The 23517-nt window shown below is 38.1% G+C and overlaps 2 protein-coding genes across 2 annotated transcripts; one reads left to right on the forward strand and one right to left on the reverse strand.

The window, feature by feature from the left end:
* Positions 1-891: 891 nt before the first annotated feature.
* On the reverse strand, positions 892-10463 carry LOC118276925 (puff-specific protein Bx42). Its single transcript, XM_050699893.1, has 13 exons — positions 10352-10463; positions 9851-10002; positions 9354-9511; positions 8834-9016; positions 7802-7881; positions 7146-7327; positions 6343-6576; positions 5742-5886; positions 4705-4838; positions 3889-4033; positions 3403-3502; positions 2770-2921; positions 892-1896 (listed from the first exon to the last, which is right to left on the reverse strand). Exons 1-12 carry the CDS (start codon positions 10366-10368, stop codon positions 2772-2774), a joined length of 1680 nt encoding a protein of 559 aa, XP_050555850.1. The 5' UTR covers positions 10369-10463; the 3' UTR covers positions 892-1896; positions 2770-2771.
* A 216-nt stretch (positions 10464-10679) lies between these two features.
* LOC118276802 (uncharacterized) lies at positions 10680-23517 on the forward strand. Its single transcript, XM_050699902.1, has 5 exons — positions 10680-10957; positions 11064-11136; positions 19505-19647; positions 20359-20435; positions 21430-23517. The coding sequence occupies exons 1-5, from the start codon at positions 10916-10918 to the stop codon at positions 22085-22087; spliced, it is 993 nt and encodes a 330-aa protein (XP_050555859.1). The 5' UTR covers positions 10680-10915; the 3' UTR covers positions 22088-23517.

A 23517-nucleotide genomic window follows, 5' to 3' on the forward strand; every position in this document is an offset into this window, starting at 1 on the left:
TTGTATTATAAGTCCCATATAATAGGTGGTGAACCTATTGCCATTATACCGGGCGCGTTTCCAGACTTTGTACTACTACTGAGAAATTTTCGAAAAACCGTAAAAAACCCACTAATACTTCACCGGGAATCAAGATAGAGACTCCTTGCCCGGCAGTCGCACATGCAACCACTCGGTTAACGAGGCAACCTTCTGTCTTTTCCACCTTTATTAAAATCAATATAATACGAAGTAACAAATTAGTACCGTTCATGACGCGGCAACTATCAAGGACGACTATCGATCGATTTTAGCTGCATTATGACAAGGTTTTCTATGAAAAATTAATTGAATAAATCAATGGTGCAGGTGCGCCATAACAGCGTCTAATATGCAAAGAAATATTCCCGATTCCTGTACCTACTATCTATCTAAAAAGCGATAAGTATAAAAACGACTGTCGAACGGATGTAAAATGGACTATAAACTCCAAATAAATCATTGCCTATTCGCTGTAAAAAACTAAATACCTAAATTATTTTTATGGAATAAACGAGCAGACGTATCACCTGACGGTAAGCAATAGCCGCCGCCGGACACTTGAAATACCAACGCGTTACAAGTGCGTTGCCGGCCTTTGGGGGCTAAACTCAAAGCATAGGTATATTTCTATTAATCCTAAATTAGGCACGTTTGAAACGTCAAATTTAATTATCCGTCAGTCTGTCTGTCAGTGAAGCTAGGTGCTCGTTCCAAAGTGTAGCTTCGAATGGACGAGCAAGAAACTTCATACGGTTACGAACTAAAGGGTTGTTGGGGAATCGGGGATTGGGAAGGTAAAAGGTCCCCTTCTAAATTGGGCTACATGGCGATGAAATAATGAGATAATGGTAAAAAAATTGAAACACGTAATAATTACAACCAAATTTTATTTATAACATAAAGCTTGCTTAATTACATACAGAGTAACTAGAAATGTGGTCATATTTTGAGAATTTTATAAGGAAGAGCTTATAGTTAAACATTGCTGCTCTATATACATCTTGGTCCAGAAATATTGCTTTTCTTGTCTCTAGGTCTTCAATTATCTAGACTAGATTTTAAGGGTCCTAATTTTTCAATGGACAGAATAAAATTAATACCTGACTGTACTGATACTGTTTTTGTATGGAACAACAAATAAATCCAAAATTAATCCTCCAAAGTTATCGGGTGTTGGAAAAATCACCCCTTATTAGGAGCTCATAGTTGCGCAACCGTGTTAACCGTACCAAAACTACCAATAGGGTTGATTAATTTGGTTACCGACAACCAAGTTGGTTACATTACCAAATTGACAAGAAGTAAAATATTTTACATTGTGTTTGGAATAAAAAAGTAAAGTGCAAGTTCCAAAATTTAATGTCTTCGTTGCTCAGAGGTACGCTGAAACTACACAGCACTAGCAACTACGCACCTTTACATACTTCTTTAGCTTCCAACACATTCATACACCTAGGTTAAAAGTTTCAATTTTGCCTGCTTTTTATGGAATAATTTCATGCATTAATTAGTAATTGACATCCCCAACAATTACATAAATTGAATTTGTGCGTTTCTAACACACAAAGTACCAACAAACTTGTCAAAACACGACCACAACTAATACAGTAGACTTAGTATGAGTTTGCTTTACGTTAAACGAAGCGAATTCGGCATTCGGCATCGTGATTGGCCGGTACGAATGGAGCAACCAATCAGAGCGCCGAACGGAGACTCTCGCCATTTCATTAAACGTAAAACAAACTTGTACTAAGGGTACAGTTACATACATAAAACCTCAATAGAATGTTTGTACAATACAAAATCATTCCTAGTCTTATTGCTATTTGAAAATATTAAAACTAGCGTGTTAATGCTTATATACAGCGTCCGTACCTGTGGACAAGACAAGATAAATGGTTATTATTGACGGCATCTTAAACTAAACACTATAAAAATGTAATAAATAATGTGATCTAGATCTAGAGTATATGGAAAAGTAATGTACAATGAAGATGTTTCTTTTGCATGTGAAATATGAATCAATGTTTGCTTATTTAAGGTACGCGTCCACAGGCCCGCATCGTACGCATCACACGCATCGGATGCAACGGATTTTAGTTTGTCTTGTGCGAAACTCATACAACTGCGTCCACTGATCCGCATCGTACGAACCGCAGTATCAGCAATGCCTACATGCGTTGCGTACATACGGAATGCGTACGATGCATGCAATGCGTACGATGCGGGCCTGTAGACGCTTACCTTTAAACAACAGAATGTTTAAAATATTTGGCAACAAAATGTTAATTGGTTGTGTAAATATTTTCAGTGTAGTTCTAATTTGAAATACACACAAATGTCTCTTAACCTACAATGCATAGGTTAACTGTCAGCTAGTAGACTAAGATTAAGAGCCGTTCGCGTAAATAGAGATCCTGCAAACCCGCTATAGGGTGCTTTTCCACCAGAGATGTGCTTTGTAGCTATGCTACGAAGATGTAATAGCTAAGCTGTGAAATTATGTGACCGTTTCCACTGATACTAAGCTAGCTAAATCATCATCTTTAATAAATATCTCTCACCTAGTAATATTGGCACATCTGCAAAACATGCAAAATTGACTTTATAACTTTTTTTGCAGATGTGCCAATAAATTACTAGGTAAACGATATATGAACCACAAGATGTTCACTGCCTCTCATAGGCCTCCAAAGACTTCCAGATTGATCAATTTTAACGAACAAACATACAAATACTCATACGTACAACTAATCCCTCCTCTTCTTCCCGTGTTGATCGTGTCGGTCGTGGTGGTCTCGCTTCCGGCCCGATTTGTCGGCTCGCTTGGCTTCACTCAAGAACCGATCCAGACCGAACGGGTCGAAGTCCGCGTCCGGCTGGTTACTGCGCGACTGGGACTGTGGATCAAGATCAACTGTTAGGCGGTTTGTGGTATAATGTTGTATGAATACTAAAAGTAAAAGGTTTGAAAAATTTTTGTGTAGTTATTAGTTATTTTTCCACTTATTATGATGTAAACTCTCATTCACATGAGCTCTCAGTCACATCAAATTACCGATAATTGCAATCCGGTGAAAGGTATTTCTAAGTTCCAACCAAGTTCTAAAGCACAGAAAAACTCATTTCTTTTATTATTCTGTAATTATCACTTCGAAAAATTCGAAGTGACCTCGATCGCGGTTCGCCATGTAATTGGTTGTAAGGATAATGTCGAATGATGGGCGAGAATGCGATCAAGTTCACTTTGAAATTTTTAAATTAACAATCCCAGAATGGCCAGAATACCATTGCAATCTTGCCAGTATTCAGCGGGAGCAAGACATTTTATCTACTACGTCAGAGAAATCTAGTACAACTGAATATTATTACAATACTAACAGGTTCGTCTCTACTAGAGGGTGCATCCTTCTCGAACTGCACCGGCCCAGCGCGACTGTTACTACTGCTCGTTCCCGCAAACTCTTTGTCGGCTACGAATCTGAAATTAAAAAGTAAAATATAATGCACAGCAACTTGTTATTTTGGTAAGATAAATTAATAAATAAAACGTGTGCACGATAATAATAATAAACAAATTCCCAACTGATTAATATGAGAAGAAACGCCCATAGAAGTTACAATTGTATTGCTGGTTTTTTGGGGGATAACGGTTTTTTAGGATAGGGGATTAGGAAGAGGGGAGGGGGATTGGGTCTCCGGTAACCTCACTCACACGGCGAACATACAAGCATTATCTTACGTCGGTTTTCTGCTCGGGCGCGGTATCACTACGGTCGATCAGACCTATTCGTGCCGAAGCATGGCATGGCATGCAGCAACGTAAGTAAACCTTTTTGAAAAACATAATATGAGTAAATAACAAACCTGCGAGTATTAACAATAGCATCAATGTCTCCGCCGTAGTTGTCTTTGTCAGCGTTCCTGGAGGGACGGTAGATGTGCGCGCCCACGTTGTCCTGGTTGCGCCACGGCTTGTCATACACGTTGTACGCCTCGTCGTCGCCGTAACCTGGGTAAATATTACGATAACATTATTTCAGTATCTGTAATTTCCTGTGTATTTATTTTATGGGACAAGCCCGCCATAGACTCCTATACCGCTGCAACTCCTGTAAGCCAGGATCTACAGTAGATACAATCATGAAAACACCGGAACATTGAAGTCCGGTGCGTCCCAGGGACATGAATAACTGTCTTGGATCCCGCAACGAAATAAATCAGAAGATATTATTAGAGAAGAAAAAAAATCGTGTGTATAGTTTAGATTTTACTAGTTTTTCAAAGTTAAAACATTAGTTTAATTAATCCTTAACTAAGCACGTTTGAAACCTAGTTTTGTTATGAATTTAGTTTGCCAAAAACATAGATCTATAAGTAGAGGCTAGAGATCGACCAGAAAAACACCTAACGTATGTACATATTTTAGCTCTTCCATCAAAATAATAATAGGAAGATAATATCATTACATGTCTATGAAAAAGTTAAGTTGTTTTATTGGTAATATTTATAACATAAGCACTTAAAATTTAATATTACCAGAAGCAGTCGAAAATAAATGTGTCAAATAACATAAACATGTGTATGTGAACTTGTATGTTCGTAAACGCACCCACGACACAGGAGAAAATCCTAATGTTTTTTATATTTTATATTAAAAAAAGTAAAGAATATATTGCTTACCGCTGTCCATTCCTTTGCTATTATTGAACAGTCTCTGGTCGAACATAGCCTCGCCGCCCTGGTTCGACTTCGCGGGCAGGCCGAGGGCGATCTGTTCAGAAATATCACGTTCCCGGTCCTTTACTAGTTTCGATCTGGAAATGAGAAACATAATTTCAGAATAGCTGGAGAGATTTGGGTAATTATCATTTTGGAATACCTGTGAAAGTTTTGTACCCTAAATTAACCTTAAAATCACGGGTTTAGGGTCTCAGCACAAATATGGGATCGGAAAGGGATCGTCACCGTATCGCCTCGAGCCGTTCAGAATGGTTTGTATTAAACTCCCTACTGCAACGCACACTAATCGGAATAATAACGTAATCGCCTCGCCTCGGAACAGGCTCCGAACTTGAATTCCCGCGCTTACGGCTCATCGTCCCCACGCTTACGTTTCTCCGTCCCCGCGCTTACGTCTCTCCGTACCGACTAACTATCGTGTTAGTCTAGTCGGTGTCGCCTAGCCGTAGCCGAGTTGACGTACAGGCGCTGCTGATACGCTTTCGTTACGTGCATACGGTAGGTTGACGCCTGGTTGACAGCGAGGCGAAAGGCGTTACGGTTACGATCCCTTTCCGATCCCATATGTGTGCTGAGACCTTTACTCACAAATTATTAACGCAGACATGCTCTACTAGTTTTGAGTCACAGAGGGACTCTTCACCATGAGCAGCGTGCGCAGACGCGGCGACGTCGTGCAGCCTACTGTGACTCAAAACTAGTAGAGCTTATCCATTAAAAATACGTGTCTAAACCGTGTTTTTTAATTAATTTAATACGTCTCACAATAGATATTTTGTACCCTAGGTTTTACATAAGGAAATATGTAAAAATTATTGAACGAAATCGCAGGCAACGCATTTTTTTTTTTTTGTGGAGTAGTCAACAAACGAGTCGATGGCGCTTCACCTGGTGGTAATCGATCAACGCCACCGATGGACACACCAAAGAAGTTACCATTATTATAATATATAATATTAACCAGGAGTACATTATACCTCTTATCAGGCGCCGCCCTGGCCAGGTTCCTGTCCCTCTGTCTCTCCTTGTGCCTATCAGCTCGGAGCTTGTCTCTCTCGGCGGCAGTCAGACCGCTCTCGTCCACCTCATTACTCTCCGGGTCCTCGTCTGGCGCTCGAATACCTGGAATTTGGTGTCTGGGTTAGATGGTGAAGTGGTGTTTTGAAAAAGGAGGCTTTTAAAGTGTAAAATAGACTGTAAAACAGTGATTATGACGTTTGTAGAGGGATTTGAGGACGATAACAGAAGCGAAGTATATGTATGCCCATGGCATTCCAACTTTCGATAGCTGTGTATGAAAATTGGTTCTCTGGTATATTGAAGACATGAAAACAAATTCTCTGGTATATCAAAGATACAGGATTATGATTGGCAAAAAAGATTTCATCAGGAAATCAAACTAGAGTCAGTCAAACCGATTTTTGGAGTACAATAAATATGTTTCCCTCAAACTGAAATAATACCATATTGCCTACTGGAAACCTGATATCGCCATCGAAAATCTCAACCCATTGAGATCGAATACAGACTAGAATCATCTTTTTCTAAATTATACACTATCTTAAAACTACAACTAACCAGCTCTATGATCCCTAGCCCTCTGAGCCAACATCCTAAGATGTTCTTCTTTCTTCTCCTTTTCCCTCTGCGCTAATCTCCTCTCAAGTTGCGCGCGCGCCTCCACGGCCTCTCGCGCCTTTCTGTCAGCGATGTAAAGCGCTTCAGCTAATTTTGAGAAGTTTTCATTGATGTGTACTTGTTGTAACCCTCTCCCGTCCGCTGCTAGACGCTTGTCTAGAGGTATTGTGTAACCTGAAAGAAATTGATAAATAGATATTAGAAGAGTAGATTATGTATATTATTGCTGAAAGAGTAGGTAAAAATGTAATGATGTAGTTCATCCCTAATAAGACTAAGGTAGACTAATCTCATTTGAACAAACCAGTAACAACGTTGTGACTTGGCATGGCGATTAAATCCTCTAGTCTAACCTTTGAATTTGAGGCTCCTCAAATACATTTATAACATGAATAAATGCCTATTTTTCTCGGATTTCAACTGATAAGTAACATAACTCAATCCTTTTATAAACTTCTCCTTGTATCGTCACGCTTTTTTATCCAAGAAGGGGTAGACAGAGATGTACATTACGGCACTAATGGCTCTATACAATGAACACCCACTTTTCACCATTGTGTTATAGCTTAAGTTATATGTATAGTATGTTAATGTAGATACAACGTAAGTCATATAATTAAGGGGCAAGCCCATTGTCATATAAACTTCTGTAATATCAAAAAAGCGTCTTGAAAAAATATCCCACCAAAACATAGCATTACATACTTTATTAATTTCACATTTAAGTAAAACTTAATGTTTACCTTTAGCGTTCTTCCAGTGTGACACACAAGGTGGTACCTTCCAGTCTCTCTGTTGCTTGACGGACACCCGTCGCGGGGGGGAGTGCAGCACGGGGGCCGGGGGGGACGGCGCCGCGCGGGGGATCTTCTTGTTTATCTGGAACCGGGGCGGCTCCATCGGGTCCGACTGGGCTTCTACCATTCTGGAAAGATAGAAAATTATAATTAAACAATTGAAATCGTTTTTTAGTAATTAACACCAAAGTGCAAAGGGCTTAGTATGAATTTGTTTTACGAACGAGATAGATGGATTCGTTCGCACAGGCCAATTAGAGCGCCGAACGCGCTCTCATTTCGTTTTCGTTCAACGTAAAGCAAATTCGTACTAAGAGTAATGTATACCTAATAAATATTTTTTTTACACCACAAATACCTTTGAATGACTTTACAGTTCTATACTATACTGAAGAAGCCAATAAACTGTGCTCAACAATATTTAAGAACAATAGATTTTTAATAGCATTTCATAGTTTTATTATAACTTTCGTGAGACACACGACACAGCGATTGTCACGCGAGTAACGTGTGCAAGCCGATAGCATATTAACATTTTGTAATTAATTGACAAATATTCTGCACCTAGGTCATAAAATAAAATAAAGAAATTATATACAAACCTGATAACTCTCTGCTTAGCCCCAGAATTGAACTGTCCTCCTTGCTGCGCCGGCGTGTATCTGATGTATTGTGCCGGAGCCTGCCGAGGTAAGGTACTATCAGCGCGATTGATAATGATATGTTCTTCCCAAAGAGAAGAGTTGTTTGGGAACTATAACTTATTTATGTAACAAGAGATATTATGATAACATAACTGTTGAAAAAACACAAAGCAAGTGTTGTTTCATGTTGATTTTCTGTGAGGATTTCCATGGTATCACTCTGGTTGAGCTGGCCCATTTGTGCCAAAGCATGGCTCTCCCACACTTAACTATTAGGCCGGGACTCCACCAAAGCAGAGATGTGTGCGATGTGCTGTGTGCTGTGCGAGAAGAGATGTTTTTCAGCTCGCGGGACTCCACCAAAGCGGAGATGTGTGCGGTGTGCTGTGTGCTGTGCGAGAAGAGATGTTTTTCAGCTCGGGTGCGGGGCGTTGAGTGCTCAGTACGCATTCTGACACGAAAGGTAGACGCGCGCGGGGTCTGCGGGTTGCTAGCGGGCGAGAGGGGGGAGGGTGACATCGCTCACTGCACGCCGCTCACATCTCTCGTCTCCACTGCGCGTCGTCCGCGCACAGCTCACATCTCCGCTTCCATCGCGACATACAAATATTACACATCTCCGCACAGCGATCTCCACTGAAGCTGAGCGGAGAGGAGACGTGTCAATAACTCAATTCTATTGGTTGTTTAAAAAACATCTCCTCTCCGCTCGTCTCGTCTCCGCTTTGGTGGAGTCCCGGCCTTAAAGTATTATAAAATGAGTTCTAATTGAGCCCATAAAAATATACACAATTATCAATTCAGAAATCCTTAAATTTCAAAATTTCATGAAATTAAATTAAATCCAAACATTAATAGGATGTAGATCCAACTACACAAATTGTAGTAGCCTAGTAAAAACAGGCATTCTGTAAATGCCACAGTCAACTTTTAAGTATTTATGGACAAAAAACATTAACACATTATTAAAACCAAAGAATTTCAACTCACAGCTTTGGGAGCAGCTTTAACAGGCATAGCGGCGGATATTTTAGCATTGGTCAGTTTTTCTAAAGCTAGCTTTGTCTTTTCTGTGATATCCTGAATGTCTTCATCATCAGGTTTCTGGAGTGTCGGGTCATCTTCCGCTAGTACTTCCGAAGGCAACAAGTCTGTTAGTTTTGAGTATATTATCTGGAAATAGAGAGAAATAATACATTATTTAATTATATTTTATGTCCCTAGCGTTATATAATAATTGAATGCCCCCTTATGGACTACACATAGGTACATAATATTTATGATTGCATATTTATATTTGCATGGCTGAGTTGATGGTTTGATCTTGTATTAAACAAATACATGTGTGATCCACAAATTGCTGTTACAGGTTTGAGTGTAACTAAAAATTCTTGATCAACAACTAAGCACAAACTCAATCTCTTTCAAAGTTTCAAAGTGAAATCAAAAAGAAGAATCATAAAAAAGTAAATATACAAAATAAAAGTTCACAAAAATAAGAATATGTCACCTTATCTGCACTATGGCCTTGTCTAGCAATAGCCGAGTATTTAACTCTCCCCGACTCATCTAACTGGACGGCTAAGGCATTGGAAGTGCTCTCCTTGCCTCGGGCACCCATGCCCAGCGGGTACTGAGCCACATGGATCTCTGGGAAGGCTCCTCCATCTGAAATATTAGATTACAGTATTACCAATAGTTGTAGGAGAAAGTTAAATAAAGATTGATAGATATATACAGATAGATGATTTGTTTATCATGTAAGAAATATCAACCTCTTTAGAATAATTTCTTAAAGACAATTAATATACTCCCAAATAAATGACTACCAACTTAGTTACTAATTTAACTAAATAAAGAATACTGAGCAACAATGATTATGTCCACAAGACAGAAGCATAGTTTTGTATGCAGTGACTTTCTGACTTTATTGAATTATCATTTACTTCAAGCACCAATGTATAAACCAATACACAATAATATATGATACAAAAGCTAATAACTGACCTCCAAAGTCCTCCTCTGCTCTGGGAACCCATCCTTTCCTCTGTCCATATGGAGGCACACTGGTCTGTGATACTACTAAGGCACTACCAACACGCTTGGCTTTCCTCTCATCATCACGATCCCACACCTGCTGTGTAGGCGCAGGCAATAGACTAAAAAAGAAAACGACCACCAAGTTGATATTTTGATAAGGTTATCTTTCATATGTTTACTTCTTTATGTAGTACGTAAATGCGTAAAAATTAATGACAAATGATAATGAAGTCATTCAGTTCGTTATCATTGCGAAATATTGGATTTCTCCTGTTGTATTTACTTCAAATGCGAAGGATACTGCTTTGTTTTGCTATCACGTTTGTGCTAAACTGAGTTTGCTCTGGCTGATACTTTTAAACTTTTGCAATAAAATAATACACTAGATTTCCAACAACAGGTTAATTTATTATGAAATAAAAGTAAAACTTTGATTATAACAAATAAATAAAAACTCGGACAACTCACCTCGACAACGACGCCATTTTATTTGAGAATGACTTTTGAAAGATTTCGTCTAGGAAGTATCAAGACAAAACTTTCGAACGTTGAAATAAACTGATACGTTGAGAAATTTAAAATTAATTAATTAATTTATATAATAAGCTATTTTTTAACAACAAAAATGTTTTGTAAAACATTACAATTTTCAAATATTTTACTGCAAAACGATTTTTGTTTTTGTTTTAAAAATTAAAACTATAATGACAAAGATTTCAGTCATTCAGCCAAAATAATTACATTTTGATTAATTACCTGAAAACAAACCAAGTAACTATAAATTGAATTAAATAACTGTTATAATGTTTGTTTGGAGGTACTTTTGCACTCATTACTTTAATGGATTACGTGGATAATCATAAATTGACCATAAAAAATGGTGGAGAAACTGTCAAATTCGTATATAAATGAAGTGGGCTGCGAACGTCCCCCTTTTATAACCTCAAAAATGCGCGAGAAGTGTTAACATTCTGATGGTGAAGTGAGCTAATTTTATCATTTAATTGGTGTTAAAGTGAACGGATTATCAAAATGCCTTCCAAGAAGAGAAAATACAATGCAAGGTTTCCAGCTGTAAGTTGAAAAACGTGAATATGTGATCATAACAAAGAGAAATTTAGTTTTGTTTTCGTCAATAATTTTGAGAGATTGGTGATATCATGACATTGTTTGTTTGTAGGGGCGAATCAAGAAGATTATGCAGACTGATGAGGAAGTGGGGAAAGTGGCCCAAGCTGTACCAATCATAATCTATATCCTTTTTAAATAGCCCCATTTTACCATTGTATTGAGTTGTTATAAAACACGTATATATTTACATTGTTGGAATGATCATTTATTAATTTAAGCTTATAATTGATCCATACGCTACGATATTAATTGAATATGTGATAATTAATGGGCCCTCTGAAGCCCATAAAAATGTATGAAACCTTTTTGATGGTTTATATAATCACAAACTTGTTTTAATTTTGGTTTGTTTGTTTTATCTTGGCTGTATGGTGTGATGCTTGTGTCAGAAAGAAAAATATTTTGGAATTTTCAGGTTTCTTGATATATTTCTAGATTTTCATGAATATCATTGCATTTATCTCTAGTTTTCTGAAATGTAAATGACATAACAAAAACAAACAAATTGGTTTTAGTCCTCAGTTTAACCAATAAGAATCCAACTAGATTTTATTTCATAGATTCTTATTTTAAAGGGTATTATGAAATTAATAATTACCTTATTTGTTAAATAATTGTGTGATACACAATGTTAATTAAAATATAGGGTATTTATTTAGTTGCAAAATAATGAAATTATGTTTTGTTATTTTTGCTGAACATAAGTCTCCCTCAAAAACTTCTATATTGGGCAGCCTATGTTTGGCGTTGGATGTTTCATGGCTGATATGTATATAATATTATTTTTTGTTGTCCATATATTATTTGGATTGGATTCTAATTGGAATCTGAAAAGATTGACTGCATTATTCGTCAAACCTTGGTGGTTGCAAGTTTGATTGCAGACTTTGAGCTTTTAAGTATCAGTTTTCACACTCTAGGGGACTTTTTTATGTTCATTCACCTTCTGTTATTATCTAGCCATTTTAATCTTTAATGAAAGAATCACTTCTAGGTTGGCACACTACTTGAAAAATGGTTGGTGGTTGGCACCTAAACCTGCGCTTGACCTCTCTCCGATCCTCTTTGTCTGCTGTCCCATCTCGTTCAAAGATGTGAGAGAACAGATAGTGCACCTGTGTTTGCACACACACTTGTACACTTTATTATCTCCTGCATTGTTGGGCTAGTCTAGTTAGACAGATTGGCCACCATGATAGAAATTGATTGGGAGATTTTTATACTCATCCAATCTGCTGTCATGCAATGTATAGCAGATGTAATTCTTCTGTAGACATTTTTTGTGCAACTACTCTACTAATTGTTATTCCTAATCAGGATTCAGGATAAGTGATGAGCGTGTAAAATTGCACTTGTATACACACCTTCATCACAAGAGAAACCCTAAGGGTGCTTTTCCACCAGAGGTGTACTCTTTTCCACCAGAGGTGTACTATGTACCCATACTACGAGGATATAATAGCTAAGCTGTGAATGTATACGACCGTTTCCACTAATACTAAGCTATGTAACTGTGCTATAAAGATGTGCTGCCGTAAAATATCTGTGTGAGGAAGATGCGCAGCTCGAGTATGCAATGTATCAATAGTAGGGAAGCCATCCATATCACTCATCCTTCCATATAAAAAACATAGCTTAGCTGAGTCCGTTTCAACCAGTGCTAAGCTATGTGTATCAATGAATATGATTGGTGGAAGCCAAACACATCCACAGCAATGTAGCATAGCACATCTCTGGTGGAAAAACACTCTATGTATGGGGCAATGTTTAAAAATATAATTTATCATCTTTAATTATATATTTATCATTTTTAATTAAAATATTGTTCTGCAGTTACCTCAAGCGTAACATTAACATATATTATTTAGAACAAAACTAGACCGAGATGCAAAGTATAGTGAGTAAAAAATAGCCATAACTGATGACAGAAGCATTTATTTATTTGTAAATCTTTCTAATCGGTTTTAGCTAGTTATAAAATGAATCATTTAAAAATAAATTACTTAGTGATATGTGAAAACATTAACTGTCTACACGAAATCCATTACATTAATGGTTTATCTGTTTGATTACATGTTTTATGTGCACTAATTATTAGTGAAGAAAATAAATACATAATTAGCACATAAGTAAGTTTGGGGGGGAAATGCTAAAATCAACTTTATTGTAATGGGGATTAGCATCCTTTTGCTCTCTTCTTTAAGGCATTTTATGTACAAAGGTAGTCATTTTAACAAATAATTTAAGATGTTCTTTTTCAAAAAAAATATTTAGAAACAGTAGGAGCACCTCTGCCTACCCTTTCGACAAATAAATGATGTCCTTTTATAATCTTGTTTAACCAAAATGATGATATTAATGAAATGTCAGACAAAATATTTCTTTAACTGAATGCACAATCAGTTTTATACGTCGTTTCGATAAAACAATATGGGACGGTTTTCGGTTAAATGTGCTAAGGCCGGAAGCAAATCAGATAAGTTACTTAAATATAAATTACGTTGTTTCATTGATAAAAATATTTAAAAACAAACATCAATTAAGTTATTGATAACTTTTTAATTGTGTCTCTCGTACTTTTTTGGTGGGATTATTCGTCGTATACTTTTAAAATAGAGTACATGAGACTCTTATCTTAGGGTTGATTAATTTTCAAAGAGCCAGACCACAACAAATGGGGCCCAGTAGGGCTGATGCCCGATTCGGGCAACGTAAAAGGTTACCGAGGCTCCGGCTCAAAGCAGGAGAAGGAACGGGGTGGTTTTTAGTCAGTAAGAGTCTGACACTCCCTCCCGCCTCACCCAATTAATCATCTTCATCCGATCAACAGTATAAGTCGTGATGGCTCGGGGGTTTAAGAAACTTGCCTTGCCAGGCCCCACCTCAAGTTGCACAGAGGACTGAGGTGTCGATCTCCTGTGCTACGTCTCAGAGGTATGCGTGGATACAACGCGCGTCGCCTTCTTGGGTCCTTTAGAACGGGGTAACAGGGCCTTCCCAAGTCCACCGTCCCCGAACCCATTCACGGGAATCGAAAGAGACCAATTTCTGTCCTCTATATGATAAGCGATCCTAATTTAATTATTTTCGGTTAATCTTGTTACTTGTTATATTACATAGTGTATTTTAATTTAACAAGCACTTTTGTTATATTGTGGTAATGGTCAATAAACTCATTAATATTAATTTTATGGTTTGGACTCAGCTGATAAAAGGTTATTGAATAGGGTAAGTTCGCCTGTTCGCGTCCACCTACCAATTCGCATCTATGTTACGGAATGCCCTTAAAATTTCCAAAAATAAGAAAACTACCACCATTTTAATAGTTGTTAGTACACATCTGTATGATCTAACACGTTTTCAGTATCTTACAAGTTACATTCATGGCTATCCGTAAAATGGACGCAAACTGGTGGGTGGACGCGAAGAGGCGAGCTTACCTACAAGCTTGGCTATGCTTGTCAACAGATTATGGTGAAATTAAAAGGAGCAATATTTTTCTTTTTAATTGTGATTTTCATAAGATTGTCTTCTATTAGAAATGAATCTTTTATACGCATATTGTTATCCTGCGACATTTTTAATTGTCTTTTGCAGAAGAGGCCTATGCTCCAATAATGGACCGTGTCAGGACATAGTGTTATTTCGATAGGCCTAATACTTTCGACAGGTCAATTAAATATGCAATACATAACAGTTATAGTATAAATTACAGCACTTAAATATCTACTCTTTGCTCCCTCACTCATGACCCGATGCAATTTAACCGAAGTGGTCAGGCGGCAAGAGGTCAGACGTAGGTCCAATTGATTTATATTAGCTACATGCTTTCAAACTACGGGGATGTTATATGAACATTTTTTATTTTACCGTTTCCATTAACATAACTTTTGTGCTGTTGAAATGTATAATTATTGCTAATCTACTTGCGGTTATGTTCTGTTTCTTCCAAATATTCAGATCTGCTTTTTTATGGTATAAGCCGGTAAACGAGCAGATGGATCGCCTGATAGTAAGCAATCGACTTCGTCCATGGACACCCGAAACACCAGAGGCGTTACAAGTGCGTTGCCGGTTTTTGGGGATTAGGAATTTAAGTTTTGTAGGGGAATTGAGGAATGGGAAGGTGGCGTCCGGTAACCTCACTCACACAACGCAAGCGTTGTTTCACGTCGGTTTTCTGTGAGACCGTGGTATCACTCCGAGCCGGCCCATTCGTGCCGAAGCATGGCTCTCCCACACTTAGTGGATTTTCAATCAAACATCTTGAGTCCATACATACTGTACAAAACCTTCGCATTTCTAATATTAGTAAGATTGTCATATTTTCCTCATGACCAAAATTAAGATATTAATCTCCCTCATCGCTTTATTCAAAAGTATACCACTTTTGTTTAGCATTAAGGTTTATTTTCCCATAAACGGCAGAAGCGACGTCGTATTCTTGAAATAAAACTGAAATCAATATATTCTTTTGGCTTTCAGTATCTGCTCTCATCAGGGCTGACCTCAAGTATTGATTTCGATATTTTTAGTCTGCCTTTGTCTGTTAGTTCTTTTATTAGACATGTATATCTTATTTCAGACTCTGTCATCTTTGTAATATGACTTGTTTTTCTTCGAAGACAACGGCTTTGTCACCTATGTTATTAATCTATGGTCTAGACTTCATGGCGTGAATATGTCATGGTTTCTAAAACTACTTAGCTGTCTTTAGGATCGTTATCCTACGGTTAAGTTCGCACTTTCTTTGCGTTGGAATATCAAATGAACCTCTCCACTTCTAATATATTCAGTATCCATTCTTGGTTCGGACTACTTAGGACATTAGTCTGGATTTTTTTAAACGTTATCCCACACTCGCGTTTGCTCCTGTGTCGTGGGTGCGTTTACAAACATTTAATTTCACATGTACATGACCGAAGCGCAGCAACAATTTGGGGATCACACAAAGAGTTGTTCCGTGCGGCAATGCACTCCGCTACACTTTGCACGGTAGCCAGTTGCCCTGCCGCCGCCGCGCCAACCGTGCAGTCGAATTCGATCTCTACTCGGCACATTGGCCCATGGCATAAAATTACAACTATAATTATGTTATGTCCGTCACGATAACCTCGTGTATGTTTACCACCATTAGACCACCGTGGCAGTTAACGATGTGACGTTATAATTTTACCGCGTTATTACCTACATTATTTTTTTATTAATATCTATGCAGTTAAACCATCCTACACGACACACTGACGTCAATGAATGGTGCAATTAGTCATCTGCACCAAAATAGGTCTGCGATTACATTAGCAAGTACCCGACACTGTCTTTGCAAATATATTTTTAACTTTATTACAATGCGTTTAAGTTGAAAATGTGATAGATTTGAGTAGCGTGTACACCAAGATGCAAAATGTCATTACTTCCTTTTAAGGCGCAAATTATTTGCATTTAACTATTGTACTGCGTTCTACAGCTAAAGCTAATTCCAGTTCTTTCTAACTCCAATGATACAATAGGTACTATCATCACACAGTTCACCCTTTTTTTGAGGGTTTAAAATCATCCAATGACTCCTCTCGCCTTGGGCGAGGCGAGAGCGGAATGTCAGACTCTTACTGACTAATAACCATCCCGTTCCTTCTTCTGCTTTGAGCCGTAACCCCGGTAACTTCTTACGCTATCCGCAGCTCCGGCACTCAGTTATCCCTGTCTCTCCTTGGGACAATAGCGAGAATAGAAAACACCACTTACGCTTCATCTACAGTCTTTTTGCGGCGACTTTAACGAGCATACGGATTACCTGATAGTAAGCAATCACCGCCGCCCATGGACACTCGAAACAGCAGAGGCGTTACAAGTGCGTTGCTGGTATTTTGAGGGTTAGGGATTCGTGGCTTGTTCGGGATTTGGGCATTGGGAAGGGAGATATTTCGGTCTCCCGTAACCTCACTCACATGACGAAACCCTATGCAATCGTTGTTTCACGTTAGAATCACCCTACACCTTTCTTTCATGCTCATCAATTTCTTTTTTTTTATTCTCCATAACCACTTATTTGACAGTCGCATTTGCAATCATGTCTTTTGTTGTTTACAAAACATTGTTAGTTTTTAACTCGGGTATATCCTAAAATTATGAACGACCACCGAGAGATTGGATCTATTATAATAGTTTATTTCGTTTTCGGTAGCTTAACTCCCGTTTCACGTTGTGTGGATTCCACAAGACACCTGCCAACTGTAAGGTTTCCGGAGCTCCAGCTCAAAAATGGAGTGAGAACGGGGTGGTTTTTAGTCAGTAAGAGTCTGACACTCCCTCTCGCCTCACCCAAAGCAGGAGAAGCCACTGGATAATTTTCCTCTCTCAAAAAAAAAACCCGTATGGTTTATGGCAAACCCTTTCTCTCTCATCAGAGACTTTTGTTAATAGTGGACGCTGCTCCTGCTGCTGTTGCTGTTGATGATGATTCACCTTTTATTTTCTCAATCGTCCTCAATATTCAAAGGTGTCCTGTTTTTAGAAGTATGTAGTTGATTATATCATGTATTACCTAGGTTAGCCAGTTTATTTATTATTATTTCTAGAATGTTAGACCGAACCGTGTAGTTGAATAAAAAATTGCATAGGTATAATAGCTGAGTCTATTTTTATACGGATTCATGCCCTTCAAATGACTGACTGAAATGTTTTTGCAACTGAATTATTGAAATGGTATTCTGTTATGAATTTTAATGTGATTTTTTTCGATCATGTTTTTAAGGTCTGTTTTGTATGACTAATGGCTAGGATCGATTATCGATAGCGTGTCTTCTGAATACTTGATTTGATTTTTTGGTTAAGGAAAATAAGTCGCCTACTGCTAGGTATAGTATCTTATACTATTCTGCCATTCTTGTTGGATTAAATTTTAGGCATCCCCGACTCACCCTTTCCTACTCACGATTTTGATTAGGTGTAAAGCTTAAGGTCGGCTCTGGATGATTTAGCAAAACGACCACGACCACCACTCAGTCATAAATCTATTCCGTACCTATACTGTCTCGAGTTTGTCACATCACAATCCTCAACTTTTAGGTTTGGGGAGGTTTATTTAGAAATTCTCCGTTCTAACAGATTGAAACAAAATTGGGCTTAGAGGACATTTTGTGAAGGGAATATCATCTAATGACACTTGAAACACCAGAGGCGTTACAAGTGCGTTGCTGGCTTTTTGGGGGTTAGGAATTTAAGGATTGTTGTTCGGGAATCGGGGATTGGGAAGGGGGGAATTGGGCCTCAGGTAACCTCACTCAGCCGTGCTTCTTCACGAATGGGCCGGCTCGACCGGAGTGATAGTACAGCATTACAGAAAACCGACGTGAAACAACGCTTGCATTGTGGTTCGTTGTGTGAGTGAGGTTACCGGAGGCCTAATTATTATTACCCCCGTTTCCAATATCCAATTTCTCAACAACCCTCGATTTCCTGCATCCCAAAAGGTCGGCAACCCACTTGTAACACCCCTAGTGTTTCAAGTGTCCAAGGGTGGCGGCGATTGCTTACCATCAGGTGATCCGTAAGCTAGATTACCGGGTTATTCCATAAAAAAAAAATGTAACTTGTCCATGTATATTACTTTGTCACAAAAACAATTTAACACATCTCAAGCACGCTAATGTATTCAAAATTGATGTCGGAGGTGGAAGATTTAAGTGTGATCGGAAAACCCATCGCGTACTGTAAACAGCAACAGAAATAGGCACTTGGGTTTACCCATCATTTTCGGGATATTCCGTTGATGTTAATAATTTGCAGTCGATGGAAATTAGGGAGCTGTAAAAAGTTTTTTTGGTTTTGATAGATGACATGTAGATATCGCTTAATCGTCTAATATTAAAAAAATCCTTGCTAGACTAACGACTTTTTGCAACTGAAACTACGGATGACGTCTGGAGCTACGGACAAAGTAACAGGTTACCGGGGCTCCAGCTCAAAGCAGGAGAAGGAACGGGGTTTTTAGTCAGTAAGAGTCTGACACTCCATCTCGCCTCACCCAAGGCAAGAGAAGTCATTGGATGATTTTTCCCCCTCAAAAAAAGGTAGTGATTCTTTTATTATGAAGTCTGGAAATCATAATTGCATTTTGTCACCGCACCAGCCTACAACTGGCCAGTGCTGACCAAAAGCCTCTTCTCACACGGAGAAAGTTTAAGTATTAATCATCCCGCTTGCTCACTCTTGCCTAGCTTCCTTTTTACTAACATTAACGCCCGAATACTGAAACGCTACTCAATTTTAAGTTGTACTTAAATATCGTTCTATCTCTATCTTTTATAAAGAATTTGTAGTGATAGAACTATTCTTGAGAGCGTCTTAAAATTGAGTGACGTTTGAGTATTTGACCATTAGTCGGATCAATTAAGAGTCTACTATCGATTGTATGTCTTTATGTATCTCTTTCTATGTCTTTTACATTCTTTGAGAATCTCCTTAACTCAGCATTTTTAACACCAACACCGCGAACATTGGAGCTGTTTGTGGAGTCATTGCTGAGTAAAGCGATGCAGGTGACGATGGCCAGGAACGCGAAGACGCTCAGTCCTTCACACGTGAAGCAGTGCATCCTAGCCGAATCCAAGTTTGACTTCCTACGGGATCTGGTAAGTTCTTCGTTCTAGATTAGTGATCCGGAGCTGCGGACTACCTTGCGGGTTTACCGGAGCTCCGGGTCGAAAAGCAGGAGAAGGAACGGGGTGGTTTTTAGTCAGTAAGAGTCTGACACTCCCTCTCGCCTTGCCCAAGGCGGGAGAAGTCATTGGATGATTTTCCCCCTCAAAAAAAAAAAAAAGATTAGTTTATTCTGTTCTCTGTTGGACATAGAACTGCAGTATTACGCCACTGATCACCAATCTTCCTAGAATAGTTTGATATTTTGAGAAACAATGAACCAAAAGGGTCAAAAACGCACGTATCGTATGTATATTCATATGCAGCTATTTCAATATTACAAATAGACACTCCAATTTTATTTATTAGTCTAATTTATGCTATGACTCCGTTACGAAACTAAAGGCAAGTAAAAGGTGCAATTATAGAAAATATTAATTAAAAACTTTTGCAAGCAATTATTTAAATTCGTTCGTAACAGAGCCCTTATAAGTTTAGAAGTCGAATATTTTTAGAAATACTTGTTCGAATGTTTAAACTATTGGCTAATCGTGATGCCAGTTACATAGCTTAGTGTCAGTGGAAACGGTCACATAGTTCCAAAGCTTAGCTATTACATCTTCGTAGCATAGCTACGTACCTACTCGTAGCACATATCTGGTGAAAAAGCACCCTGAATAATGATATATTTGTTTCGATTTCAGGTAAAGAATATCCCCGATGTGTCAGCAGCGGAAGAAAAAGAAATGATGAGCGCTGAAAGTTCACCAAATTCTTCTAGGTAATTATTTTATATCATAGTGCCACCACATTCATCATTTAATGGATTGAACATCACAAGGGAGACAGGGGCTTAATAAAATATCACGCATATTAATTTTTCATATAAATAGTCCATAATTCAATAAACAATAATAGATTTACGGAGTTACATTATGAATCCTATTTATTTTGATGCGAGCTTATTTGAGGCCACCAAGCGGTAGTCAGTATTGTATAGTTTGCTACTAGGTACTAAGAATTCCTGATAACCGAAATTCTTTGCATGGAAATAGTCGAATAAAAATGACATCAAGTCTTCGTATCTTTTACTCGTAACTTGCACACCGGAAAGGGTCATTAGGCCTTTTTATTCTTATCTTGTTGAGACCCCTGCCACGCGTCGTATTCTCAATTACTTATATCTAACGACCAAGTGCTAAAAATAAGTTTTGTATTATTAAAATCCTCCTATGACGTACCTTTTCCACGAGCACGTCCACTTTGTAAGTGATCGCATATACGACTGTTGCAAAAAAAGGTTTGTGTTCGACTCTCTTTCTCGGTTCGGAACATTTTAAGCACGGAAGTATGGAACACATAAATTACGTCAAATTTACAGCAGGCAGACCTCCTAACCCTTTATTTAGGGAATAAAAGGTTCAAAACTTGGGTTATTCTGGTCTTGTTAAAATGCTCAGCTGGTCACCATTTCTACTGGAAAATTCGACAAGCATAACTATTTTAAGACCAATAAAAGTATGAAAAAGCATGTCATTAGCGCCTTTTATATAATTTACATGGCACAAAGTATGAGTTTGTTAATTGACCACCTAACTGTACTAGCAACCTTGCGGCTGCTTAATTGCTGGGCTTACCTTTATTGCTGTATTAATTACATGGGTTTGTTAACGTATATACGATGTAACAGAAAATCGAAACGTGGGGCAATGTTCTTCTTTAAAGTGTCATTATTAGTTGAATTCTAGTTCTAAAAATCCTATTCTTTTCTCCAGATTTACAGAAATGACGGGTCCACCTCGAAGGATAGCAAGGGAAGACTCGAACAGCTCAAGCAGTTGTGACGTCAAAATAGTACCTCTACAGCCTCCACCGAACCTCAAACGGGCGCTGTCCACAGAAACAGAGCTACCCAATAAACACGTGAGGACGGAGACCGTCACGTCGACCTCATTAGACACAGCCATAGACCTTTCAAAGAAGTCCACGGAAGAGAAACCGGTGGTAACAGCGAACTTTTACCAAGAGACGTTGTTAACGGACGATATGCAGCACAGGAGTGTGATCAAACTGAACCCCACGTACTCAAGTCCTCAGCCCTCCACGAGCTACACGCCCGAACTACCTAAAATTGATGTGCCAAAACCAGCCGTCATAGAAAAATCCGTAGCACCTAGGACTCCGGTCACACCAGTTACGCCTATCCTAAATATAGACTTTACGAAAAGTCTGGCGAAACCAGAAATTAAATTGTTAGATACCGCGGCAGTGGCTGCTTTACCTAAGAAAGAGACTATACGACAAATTCATAGGCAGAACTCGAAAACGGTTAGGCCTGAAGTGAAAAAGATTGAGGTTAAACCCGTGCCGCACATCGACATAGACAGCTTAAATTCTGGTAATCTACAGATAGATGAAGATTATGATACCTGAGTATGTATGTAAGGTTGTTTTTTGTATTAAGTTGTTTTGGCGCGATATTTTTTATCCGTATCCCCAATGTTTTATTTTGTAAGTGTTACTTTTTTTTATAGTTTTGTGCGTAGTTGTCTGTGATTGGACTTTAAGTTGCGTTTTACTCTGTAAAAAGTTACAGAGTAATCGTAAATGTGAGAGTGGAGAGCTAGGTGTGATTTACTAAAGAAAAATGTTTTTTTTTTGCTGTGGTATAACCATACGACTGTTTTCTCTAAAAAAAACACCCTTGCCACTAGGATTTTCTCCCGTGTCGTGGGTGCGTTTACAAACCATACACATGACACCCAGATCCGAAACAACAATTTGTGGATCACACAAAGAGTTGTTCCGTGCGGGAATCGCATTGCACGGTAGGTAGCCAGTTGATCAGTCATCGCTGTAACCGTGCAGTCAATAACTGATACTCATTATCGCAGATTTTTTTACTCTGCGGTAAGTATACAAATATTTTTTTGTCTCTATCTCATCACAGGCGACTATGTGCATTAAACTATAAAATAAATTTGATTGTAATTCCGCGTGTCACAGCACTAAAGCTCGATTTTAGTCAAAAACACACGGCATCGAATATTTTGTGTAATATATGTTTAAGTTTTTTTTTTTTGTAGTAATAATTAATTTGAATGTGGTAATTATTTTGAACAAATAATACATACATGGATGTTTTTAAATTTATTCCCCTACGGATGAGAAATATCGCTGTCCAGTCAAGTTGTTTACCAATTTAGTTTTATGAATGGTAAGTTTTTCAAATGTAATGTTTTTTGTGATTACTGTGCTTTGGGGTATTCGTTAATGTTTGAATTGTCTACATTATGACTTATCTTGATTCAAAAGGGGATATTATGACTCATATTTTCTAACCGTTTAACATTGATACTACAATTACAAATTAAGCAAAATACTATTTAATCCTTTAAACGTCAACAATTACCGCGCCAAATTGAAAAAAAAAAAAAACTACACTAAATAACGGGAAGCAATCGCAAAGCTATCGCAACAATACGACATGAGCGGCACATATTTTCGTGTCCCTGCCGCGGCGACAAAAGGTTTAAATGGGCTAAAAGGCGGTTGAAGGGTTAAAAGGTTCAAAATATTCACAAACCCTATTCAAATCTGAATGACAGTTATAAAATAGTTGCCAGTATTGGAAAAATGTTGCAAGCTCAAAAAAATTACCCCGAAAACGAGTAACATTGACAAATACCTCAAATGCCTCACATATGAAATTGACGTTTGTTTTCATGTCAGAATGTAATTGAGATTGTTTATTCTAGAATCACATTATGTCTAACGTATTGTTTTAATGTATGTAATATATTATTTCTTGTATGTGAGCTTGAATAATGAAACGATGACATTAAAATGGGACTGTTAAGTAA

The sequence above is a fragment of the Spodoptera frugiperda genome, chromosome 17 (genome assembly GCF_023101765.2).
Source record: "Spodoptera frugiperda isolate SF20-4 chromosome 17, AGI-APGP_CSIRO_Sfru_2.0, whole genome shotgun sequence".
Classification (NCBI taxonomy): domain Eukaryota; kingdom Metazoa; phylum Arthropoda; class Insecta; order Lepidoptera; family Noctuidae; genus Spodoptera; species Spodoptera frugiperda.

Bases quoted from the DNA above. Each gene is read 5' to 3' on its own strand.
- LOC118276802 (XM_050699902.1), top strand. From the start codon at position 10,916: ATGCCTTCCAAGAAGAGAAAATACAATGCAAGGTTTCCAGCT. The intron at 11,137-19,504 runs ATATCCTTTTTA...TAACACCAACAC, and splicing joins AGCTGTACCAATCATAATCT to CGCGAACATTGGAGCTGTTT. The intron at 19,648-20,358 runs GTAAGTTCTTCG...TTTCGATTTCAG, and splicing joins TTGACTTCCTACGGGATCTG to GTAAAGAATATCCCCGATGT.
- LOC118276925 (XM_050699893.1), bottom strand. The intron at 7,328-7,801 runs GTTTGTATATAA...CTATCTTTCCAG, and splicing joins GCTAAGCAGAGAGTTATCAG to AATGGTAGAAGCCCAGTCGG. The intron at 5,887-6,342 runs GTTAGTTGTAGT...ACCAAATTCCAG, and splicing joins GGCTAGGGATCATAGAGCTG to GTATTCGAGCGCCAGACGAG.